At 37.9% G+C, this 11,220-nt stretch overlaps 1 protein-coding gene across 1 annotated transcript; it reads left to right on the forward strand.

Annotated features, from left to right (window-relative positions):
• The first annotated feature begins 4,245 nt into the window (after window positions 1-4,245).
• LOC117302960 (extracellular serine proteinase-like) lies at window positions 4,246-7,432 on the forward strand. The gene is made up of 7 exons (XM_033786963.1): window positions 4,246-4,356; window positions 4,541-4,681; window positions 5,200-5,326; window positions 5,448-5,696; window positions 5,816-6,000; window positions 6,226-6,397; window positions 7,290-7,432. The coding sequence occupies exons 1-7, from the start codon at window positions 4,246-4,248 to the stop codon at window positions 7,430-7,432; spliced, it is 1,128 nt and encodes a 375-aa protein (XP_033642854.1).
• The last annotated feature ends 3,788 nt before the right edge of the window (window positions 7,433-11,220 follow it).

Here is an 11,220-nt window from a genome sequence, read left to right on the forward strand (position 1 = left end):
CCTAAACTGCAATTGTTAATTAAAACCCTAAAGCAGGGGGCGGGGCGGGGGGGGGGCGGCACACCTGTTTGGTTGCTAAGCCACTGTGGCCTATTGCCAGTAAATGTTTTTTTTCCCATGGGTTAAAGATGGCCTTTCTGATTGCATTCTTATTGTTGACTCTGAGTCTGTGGTATATGTACGGGATTTGTCTGTGGATAAATTCAAGCTTGTTTAAAACTTAAAAGTTTTATGATTTGACTTCATCTATACACTGACAAATTAAGATACCGATTTGTACACAAAGGATGTTGCAGAGTTATACCCTTTCTCCTTCAAACCAAATCACCTGCTGATTTTTGCACCCCCACAATGATGTGTGGTATGGTCCAGCATAGGATACCATGGCCATTGTGGTTGGTCGTGACCTATAGCGGTTAAAGAGCACCGAATTCAAACGCTGGTGTTTCTGATCAGCAGAGTGTGGGTTTGAGTCCCCGGCGTGACACTTAAAGTGACACTAAACCATTGATTTTTCATTCGGACTGACTCCTCGGTAGTGCAGTTAATTACGATCCTATAAGCTAAAGTGGTAATACCAGCCTAGTTCCTACACCATCAGCCAGGGTAATAGTTACAAAATAATATTTTAAAAAGTAGGACAGTTCTTTTCAGAACGTAGAAGTCTCCCGAACATCCGATAAATCTTATACACGGTATAGTAGAATAAGAAAGACAGTTCTCTTAGTACAAACTCTACCTGGCAAGTAGATAGTACACATGGTGTTATCGCAAACCAAACATGATACATCACCATGCAACGCCTCAGAATGACATTGATCTTCGCACTTATCTTTAACTGAGTACACATACGCCACTCGCAATCCGACGTCTCGGCCCTTCTAAGACAATATTTACAATTTCGTAGACTCTCTGATGCACTTATATGAAAGGACTGTACTGTTCTAGTTATCGGCTCTCAGTAACAGCAATATCATATTATCGATTTGAGGCCAATTCTTTGAGCTTCAAATAATGTACTACCACTAGAGAGTATGTGGGGTTGCCCGGGCGCAATTTTTCTGTTTGCTGTACATCAAAATTGCAACAGGTAGTGCTTCTTAAAATATTTTTGTCAAAACACTAATAGGAGACATGATTTTGATGTAAGTGGGTCAAAATCATGTCTAGTGTCGTTTTGACTAACATTTTTTTTTTTTTTGAGTGAACTCGATTCCAAAAAGGAATCTTTAGAATAAAATCAGGATTTTTTTTTGAGGATGGCAATTGTATACTTCGGGGCATAGTTTGTTTCGTGATGCAACTAACTGCCCTTTTTGGTGCAATTAACTGTAGCTGTCTCTTAGTCTTTTTCCATTGTTTTACGGCTTCCTCTGTGTATTCAATTAGTTTTATATATAACTTTATATATAATCATGTGTGGTAATAAAAGGTATTAATAACACAGGATTGGAAGAGCGTGCACATTTTTTTAAAGATGCATTTTTTGTGGAGCATTCTTTTGTTGTTTCCTTTGCCCCTGTATTTATCAGTTTTCCTTTGACTATGTACACATTATGTTCTGATGGAGCACCCCAGACATAAGAATTCCCCTACAATGACAACCTTTTGTTTTCCTTTTTTTTCATGTGTCCTTAAGATCTCCTTAGGGTACTAAATAAGGTAATACAGTCATTCATTTATTTGTCAATTTTGGTGAACCCTTGCTTGAATCTGAAAATTACAGGCACTGGCTCCCACCAAACCAAAACAACAACTTGCTGAATGCCAACAAATGTAGGACTGGTCGTTACACAAATAGTTGCATCCCATCCCTTGTCCAATCACTCAACAATAGCTCTTGATTTTGTGTTCACTCAGATCGTATGCCTTTTGTCCCCATCCGTTCATCTTGTTCCTTTAATGTGACTTGCCGTGCAATATTATTTGTTTGATCTAATTTTGTCACTGGCACTAGCCAGTTTGCTTTTTTAATGTATAAAAGCAAGTTGCAATTCTTAATGGTTTTTCTGTAATTTTTAGTATTTCTATTTTTGTTTATGAATCTCTGTATTTTAAACTCAATGCAGCTTGTAGCTGCGATGTTTGAATGTGTTTTAATAAACCAATAACTAAAATAAAAAATGTAAAACAAAATGAGCACAAAGGTGTACACAATGTATACGTGTACATGAACACCCATTTCTGTTTCTGCATCCCTGTGGAGACGTTCTATTGTGTTTTCCTTTGTCCCTGTAGTTGACTTTGTACACCATATTCCTTGTGGAACAAAGTCCTCTTTAGAAATTCGCTACGGGACCATTGTTCTTTAATGACTTTGTCTTTTATAACAAGGCTCCTTAAAGAGCATTAAATATGAGGACAGCCCTGAGAATTCGTTTTATAATCCGTTTCGTGTGCTAGCGCCTGCCACCAATATACACGTAATCGAGTAAGCCCCGCCCCAATTCTATCATTGACCAATCACATCTGTGAAATCTGTGATCACCGATATTTTGTCAATGATGACGTCACGCATTAATGTAAAAGCTCGAAGACATATGTTTTCAACAGTCTACGCTTTAAGACACAACCCAATTTACTTACAAAATATAACCGTTACAACGGTCGGGAGGTTGTAGACCTTATATTGCTATAGGAAAACATTAAAAAAATCGCTTAGCGTCCTGCCTTTTTTCGCCGGAAAACGTAAAAGAGAAAAAAAAGGAAAACAAAGAAAAACTAGTTTTGATACAAAACTATACACTCGGAGCAGTTATGTTTGAATCTTAAATGTAGCACACCATTGCAACCTTCGACATACATCATTAAGTATTCAACTTAAGTATTAACAGATTATAGATGATGTTTATGCTTTGCTGTCATTGTTTTTCATTTATTTTGTAATAATCCTCGGTTTTATCTCAAGAGAAAAACCTATTTTTGTCTCATGACCTCAAGGAATAAATATATTACGCATTGTACAGCCGAAGGCATCCTTTTTCCCAGATAAGCTAAATGACAACCACACTATTGTTTCTGACTAATGCTAATTTACCCCTTGGTCGTAGTGTAAATTTTGTTTGCACTATTTAAAACTCTTGTTGCAGCCATATTCAACGGTGATCGAAAGCATTGATCCAATGTGAAAGAAAGAAATTCAGTAGTTAATCATAGATGGATTGCATATACACCATCGACCACAATCTGCACGCGTGATATGCGCTGCGCACAACTCTCAGCCAATGATAGCCTTGAATGCGTGCACGTTTCATAAAAGATGGCGGTCAATGACGTCATGCGCAATCCATCTATTATTAATTGACTGTCTTATACATTTGAATAACTTGTTGAGTAAGCTTATTATTTTGTTAACAAAGCTAATCGCGCTTAATGTTTTTATGTGAAGCTGACATCTGTTATGAACAAGCTTTGCTTAATCGGCGATTACTCAAGTGAATTTTATGTAAAGCTGCTTAAGGAAAATTAAAAATACTCCAAAGTAGCTGGCCGAATTGGTATAAAAGGGAGTGACTCGAACTGGACAACCACAAGCTGAAACGGCCTGACAACAAACGGTAAGTGGCTATTTTACTTCGTATCTGGTTCGCTATACACTTTAAAGGCACTGGGCCCCTTTGGTTACTGTCAAAGACCGGTATTCTCACTTGGTGTTGTAGCCCAATATGTGCATAATGTAACCGATCTGTGAAAATTTGGACTCAATTGGTCGTTGAAGTTGCAAGAGAATAATGGATGGAAAAAAGATCCCTTGTTGCACAAATTGGTGTGCTTTCAGATGCCTAAAAAATATTTTAAAAAGACTTTAGGCCTGTAGCTTATGAAGTTTTGTTGGTCATGTTGTGAATCCAAACTCACTGTGAATGAATATGTAGGCCCTATGCAATATAATTTACCTGTGAAAGTAAGAGCCTTATTAGTTCTAAAGTTTGTTAGGGAAAACAAGTGAAACCCACATAGCCATCCTTTCATGAGAGTCTCATAAACCTATTGTACATGTGCTACAATAATTTATGTTGAATTTGTTTTTCCATTATTGCGAGTTCATAAAAAGATGCACGTGGTGTTACTTTTGTTCAGGAACTATTAAAAGAGCATGTTGTGAATGTATGTCGGTTCCTTGCCTGGGAAGCTTTTACACGCCTTAAAGACAATTAGGACTAGATAATTTCTCAACAAGAAAACATCCTGGATACAAAAGTAATGGTTGTGGATTCTTTTTTTTTTGTTACAGACTATTTCACCATGAAGACTTTCATCCTCTTGTGCCTGTGCCTGGCTGCTGCCAGTGCTACTCTTGCTCCTCTTAAGAAGGTGTCTCAGCGCATCCCCAACAAGTACATCATCAAGATCAAGGTAAAGATCACTGACTTCACGCATCTTGAGTTTTCTTGTAGGTTGTGAGTTTTCCAGAAAATACTTACGTTTTTAATTTCAAGTTATGATTATTTCTCGTTTGCAAGTTTCATAAGGTATGAGCAACATATTAATTATGTGTATAGTTAACTTCAAAATATTTCCTTTCCCTGTTTTCTTTTAGGATGGTTCCAAGTTGGATGAGTTTGTCGACCGTCTTGAGACCCGTACACGATCCCTCAACATCCCCGCCTCCATCCTGAAAAAGTTCCGTACCGTCATGTCCGCTGTTGTGGCTCACATCCCAGACAGGTTCATCGACACCGTAAGTTTAAACTTAAATGGTTTGGGTACTTTTTGTACGACACAAGGCAAAGCGTCCCCAGATTTACATTCAATAAGATGGTGGTAGAAAGATTTCCTTGAAATACTTCTTGCCGAGGAGCTACAGTTCTTGAGATATGAGTAAAGAAAATTCACGAAAACAATGTTCGTCTCAGAGACGTCCATTATTTTAGACTATACAAAGGATTCACGCGACTCTGCTGAAAACATTACTGTGTGATTTTCACTTTTGTTTCTCAAAAACTCGACAACTAGTTATATCATATACATCTTCATTCACAGTGAATAGAAATTCATGTCATGGCCAAATACTACAAAAGGTATCAAAATATCTCAACCATAATATTGAACAAAACTAGTTAAAGTTAGGATAAAAAATATATGTTATACACTTATTTAATTGTTTGATGTTGTTTTCGCTGGGAGAGGGTGCATGATTAATAAGAGGTACATTACTTTAACTACAATGTTACCATGTCATCTCTCCCCATTCTGTAGATCCGTTCTTTCGAGGGCATTGAGTACATTGAGGAAGATGGTATCGTCAGGACCCAGGCAGTCACTTGGGGTCTCGACCGTTCTGACCAGAGATACCTCCCCTTGGACGGCAGCTTCAACCCATCCGGTAAATTTAAACTTCCGCTGACTTTATTCTGCAAAGATCGTTCAAATTAAAGTATTCTTAATTCGACTCACCCTTAAACACCAACATGTAAATAACTTATTTTGCCATCTTCTTATTTCAGGAACTGGTGCTGGAGTCAACGCTTACGTGATTGATACCGGAGTCAACCCCAACCACTGGGAGTTCTCTGGCCGTGCTACCGCCTGGTACGATGCCCTCGGCGGCAGCGGAGTTGACTGCAACGGACACGGAACTCACTGCTCCGGTACCGTCGGCAGCAACACTTACGGTGTAGCCAAGGACGTCACCATTTACGGTATCCGTGTGCTCAGCTGCATTGGATTCGGCTCCAACAGTGGTGTTGTTGATGGTGAGTATTCTTCATAATACATGTTTTGCTTTCAGAACTGCTCACTTTTTTTGTAACACAAAGTTTTTCAAAAGTTATTATAAGAAAGCTAACCATTTTGTTTATGGCTAAACCAACAGGAATTGACTTCGTTGGATCTAACGGACAGCTGCCCGCTGTTGTCTCCATGTCCCTCGGTGGTGGTGCATCTTCTGCTACCGATAACGCCGTAGAGAACCTCATCAACCTCGGCTTCACCGTATCTGCTGCCGCTGGTAACGAGAACGTCGATGCCTGCAACTCTTCCCCCGCTAGAGTATCTACCGTAAGTCGCCATTTTGATTTTAGAATGATGACGCAAAAATCATAGCTTCTCAAAACAAAACTAAATCTTAATTACAAAGATTGAAGGGCTACTGCTCAATTATTTGACTTCGTTTCGAAAAACTAGAATTTCTCCTGATATGAATTCAAGTGCATAAGGTCTAGTACAGTTCCAGTAAACCATATATTTGGTTATTATTCGATTGTTTTTTTCTCAACCTTCCAGGCCATCACTGTCGGTGCCACCGACAGCAGCGATGCCAGAGCTTCCTTCTCTAACTACGGTTCATGTGTGAGTATCTTCGCTCCTGGTGTAGACATCACCTCAACATGGCACACCACTAACTGGGGAACCAACACCATCAGTGGAACCTCCATGGCCTGCCCCCACGTTTCCGGTAAGACACATTTCTCTGCATTTTTAGTAAAGATTTTACCGCTATTTAAAAAAAAACACAATATAAAGCACATGTTTTCACCACATGTTGGTTTAGCCCATACAAAACGAAATTTAACAATTCATGTTTTATTATTTCATGTTGAAATGAGATCGTAACATTATAATCCACACACATAAAATGTCAAAACGGTGAAATACGAGTTCAGGTCATCCACTATGTTACATTTGATATTGGAGTCCAAGATTGACATATTGGAGTCCAGTATGCATACTTATTGGACGCTTTGCAAGGTCATTTCCAAAGTAGTTGTTCCCCGCACATTAAGCCAAAAAAGGGACAAAATCTATTATTTTCTTAATAGCTATGTCATTCACTGTTTTATTGTTGGCCCTTATGGATAGCAGCCGTAATATTAATAAGGCTATATACCCTGTCTAAATCAAACTTAAAGGCACTGGACACTTTTGGTAATTAAATTATACTGGTCTTTGACAATTACCAAAGGTGTCCAGTGCCTTTAATTGGTAATTGTTAAAGTATAAGCATAAAGTAAAAATTTGAGCTTAATTGGTTATCGAAGTTGCGAGATAATAATGGAAGAAAACAAAAACATTGTCACACGAAGTTGTGTGCTTTCAGATGTTTGATTTGGAGACCTCAACATCTAATTCTGAGGTCTCGAAATCAAACTCGTGGAAATGACTTCTTTCTCGAAAACTACGTCACTTCAGAGGGAGCAGTTTCCCACACCTCTCCCCATTTACTCGTTACCAAGTAAGGTTTTATGTAACAATTATTTTGATTAATTACCAATAGTGTCCACTGCATATAATAATAGATGCCTATAGCATGCATTAATGAGCCCCGGTTTCACTTCTTCCCTGATTAGGTGCCGCCGCCATCATGTTGGGCAACAACCCATCCCTGAGCCCAGCTGCACTCAAGTCATCCATGCTCTCTAGCTCTACCTCCAACGTTGTGTCTAACGCAGGTTTCCGATCCCCCAACAAGATGCTCTACATCGGCAACTAAGGTGAGCACATTTAGCACAAAAGGGCAGATTTAACTTGTTAAAAAAAACTGCTCACTGATGAGTAAAGTTGAATAAAAAACCAAACGTGCTTCTCAAAGATACAACAAAAACTACCAAAGGGCCTCGTCAACTTGAGAACTTTTAGGACAACTTTTTCAAAGGGCAACCTTTATTTTAATATATACTCATGAAGTTGTTTTGAATTGTGCACTGCAAAACGTTGGGGTGTTAAAATTGACACTTTACTTTTACTTATTCGAGTTTTGCTGAAGACTAAATTGTTAAGTTTTGCATATAATTAGCATGTGTTATCAAACATTACTATAACATGTATCGAGTTGTTCTCTCGATGAATTATATCTCATGTTTATTGATTGTTATGATTTTTTGTGCTGCGCCTCGGATTTTGTGCTTGCACTGAATATAGATGGCGCGTTATAGATTCACTATTGTTGTCGGTTAATGTTATATCATGATGTGATTTTGCCCAAAATGCACCCACAATTTCCTATGGCAAATGCTGAGACACCAATAAAAAAGAAATCGGCTAATCAGCTGAAATGTTATCACTCTAAAGATTTGTTTTCTCATTTGAATACTGTGTTAAAGGTACTCGGTGTGGTCCATAGATTTTCAGACCCTTTTGAAGTTGAATTAATTTTGGGCGTCTGATAGTCATGTGTTGCTGTAATTGCCGTAGATGCTCACAATAAAACGGTGAAACAATGATGAAACGGCACACGTGAAGGGCTAGTATTTGCTGAGAGTTCTGCACAGCGCGTATATACGCGTGCACTTTTCCCGTTGTTTATCATCAAATATGGCAGTCAATGACGCTACGGGCAATCCATTGAGAGCCTTGAGCCATCCAGGGCACCTTAACATCAATCAAATGAGACAACAACAAATCTTCAGAGATAAACACTTTCAGCTGATTAGATGATTTCTTTTGGTTGGTTTCTCAGAATTGCCATTGGAAATTGGAAACCGTAATACAGATTCTTGATATGCCTGCCACATTCCTGTTTTTGACAAATTTCATATCTGTTAAAGAAGATACAAATGTCAGCATTGAACATAATCAAAATTACATAGCATTGAACTTGTACATCGTGAACTCTAACATTGTTTTTTTTTTTTATCATTTCCCGTAGATTTGGACTTGCTGTCTCGACAATGCAAGAGGATCTGAAAACTGTATTGATTAAGAAATGTATTGATTTATTGTGTTAAAAATTAAGTGATCATGGAGAGTTGACAAATAAAACGAATGAAGTAGAACAATAGAACAATTGACTGGGATTGTGTCACTTATTTTGGATGTAAGATAATTTGAGTTCATCACAACGTATACCAGACGAAAACAACTTTTTATTTCCATACTTAGCTTTCCAAGTATATAAAACCAAAGGTGTTTATTTATGTCAATAATTTGTCATTTAAAAAGGTAAGACCTAAATTTGAAAATACTTATACCTTTAAGGAAACGTATTCCCTTGGTTAGTGAACCGTGTGATTGTTTTAATCCTATAATCCTATAAATGTAGAATAAAACTAACCTGTAACATTTTCATTAGGTAGAGTTGTTTTTAGATATCGCCGAAAACTCAGAGAGGCTATGCCCACGCAGGAAGAATAATCCGTTTTTGGAACACACAATCTGAGAAACATTTCTCAGATCCAAATGTTGGGCATAAAAACTGATAAAATTATGTTCCCATGAACACGTTACTTCGAAGTGAAATAATTCTCAAAGTGCTCTATACAATTGAAAATTGCTGTATACTTCTAACATCAAGTAACTTATTTCTTCCATTAATTTTAAGAGTGATAACAAAGCGTATATGATACAGCAAAAAATATCATATGAAATGCAAATAATTATACAGCATTTACCTACCATCAAAATAAACCATGTGATGGGGTTAGAAGGAGAAGAAAAAACATCTGTATAAGTCCTGCAAAAACAAAGCTTCAGACGTGTGTCTATTTATATTGTAAGATCAACAACGTAATGTGCATATTGTTTGCAAACTAGATCATTTTATGACATCCACAAATATCGTGTACATTAATGTGACACTATTTTGTTTACAAGCACTCAATAATGTTTGTTTTCAGTTCACATGGCACTCAATCTAAATTCTATGTAGTGACTTTGCTCAAACAAAAGGGACACATATTCACTCGGTTCTTTTAACCTTACAGCGATGTGTGCTGACACTGTTTACTCGGTACTTTCTCGCGAGTTCTGTGGGGAAACAAACAAATAAATGTCCTTTACCTTCGATGCAACTTCAACATCTACTAAAGAGAGCGGTCATGTCTTGTTCCCATTGTTATGCTATGTCCCTGGGTGCTATAGACTGGTGCGATGTACTGGCGTCCATGTTGATGTTTGGGGGCGGAAGGTGAAAGTGACGCACTTTGTAAAGGCAACGATTTTTCGCCCTTTGGAACCATACGATTGTTTAAATTCTATATATAAATGAAGACACATAATTATTAAACTAACCTGAGGTGAAAACTTACTTTTTAAAATGTGGTAGCGTTTTAGAAATATCGCAAAAAAGCACTAAACAGACTCCCATAGCATACCTAGTGCAAAATTATAAATATTATTTTAAAAAACTTTAAAAATACTTAAAATTATCATAGTTTGTTTTTACAGTAACGGGATACCTTTCCATTTACTCAAGAGCTGTTGTCCTCTGCTCAGTTTTATATGGGGAGTCCCAATGCTCGGCGAGGTATACCCCTCCAAATAAATACACTCTTACCCCCGTGTACGTCAGAGCATCAGTCTTGAAAAAAAGGTCCCTACACCTCTGGAAAAACAGAACCATTGTATGCCATCCTCAAATGACAAATACCCCCGGGTTACCGTTGGGCAAAATGTTACACTTAAGGCCTACCTAGCTGTATGTCTAATAAGAAACGTTCGGAGTGCCTTCAATTATTTAGAAAGAAGCCAAAGTTCTGTTTTCTTCTTCGGGCGCACTCTGAAGCCGGCTTCAAGTCGACCTACGATTTTCTTGCGCCCGCAATAAAACCGTCGGCAACGCGCAGACAAAATAATTATGCTCAGGTCACAACGATTGAGAAATCGTGCGCCTGCGATTAGCTCCCCACCGTCGGGATCACGTCGTACAAGTTGAAATTGTTCTGCTCTGGCGACTGTTGTTTTGTTTTTGTTTTGTTTTCGAGCGGCGACTGTTTCAGATTGTCTTTAAATCATTGCAGTTACGCTCAGGTCATTGCAGTTACGCTCAGGTCGCCGAATGAGAAGTTCCCGATGGTCTTTAGCTCAGGTGCATTGTGATCCTGCAATTACTCAAAAAAATTGTAAGCATAAAAACTCACTTGGTAACGAGCAATAAAGAGCTGATGTTAATATAAAATACTGTGAGAAGTAGCGGTGTTTTTTTGAGAAAGAAATAATTTCTCACTCAAATAATAAAAGTGATCAGGCCTGAATTTTATTTTGCATCTGAAAACACACATTTTGTCCAACAGAGGTGTTTTTTTTCTCTCATTATTCTCTTGCAACTTCGATGACCGATTGAGTCAAAAGGTTTACAGATTTGTTATTTTATCCATTATGTTTGGATTTATCATCAAGTGGGAATACTGGTCTTTGACAAATATAACAAACGTGTCAATTGACTTTAAATACAAGTGATGAATAAGTTGTATTCATTTATTTCATTTTATCCTGCTAAATCTCCTATTGCAAATCCCGTAGGCCTAAACCCACGAGTTGATAGCGTTGTTCATATTAAACGAT

Source organism: Asterias rubens, chromosome 2, assembly GCF_902459465.1.
Source record: "Asterias rubens chromosome 2, eAstRub1.3, whole genome shotgun sequence".
In the NCBI taxonomy this organism is placed as follows: Eukaryota; Metazoa; Echinodermata; class Asteroidea; order Forcipulatida; family Asteriidae; genus Asterias; species Asterias rubens.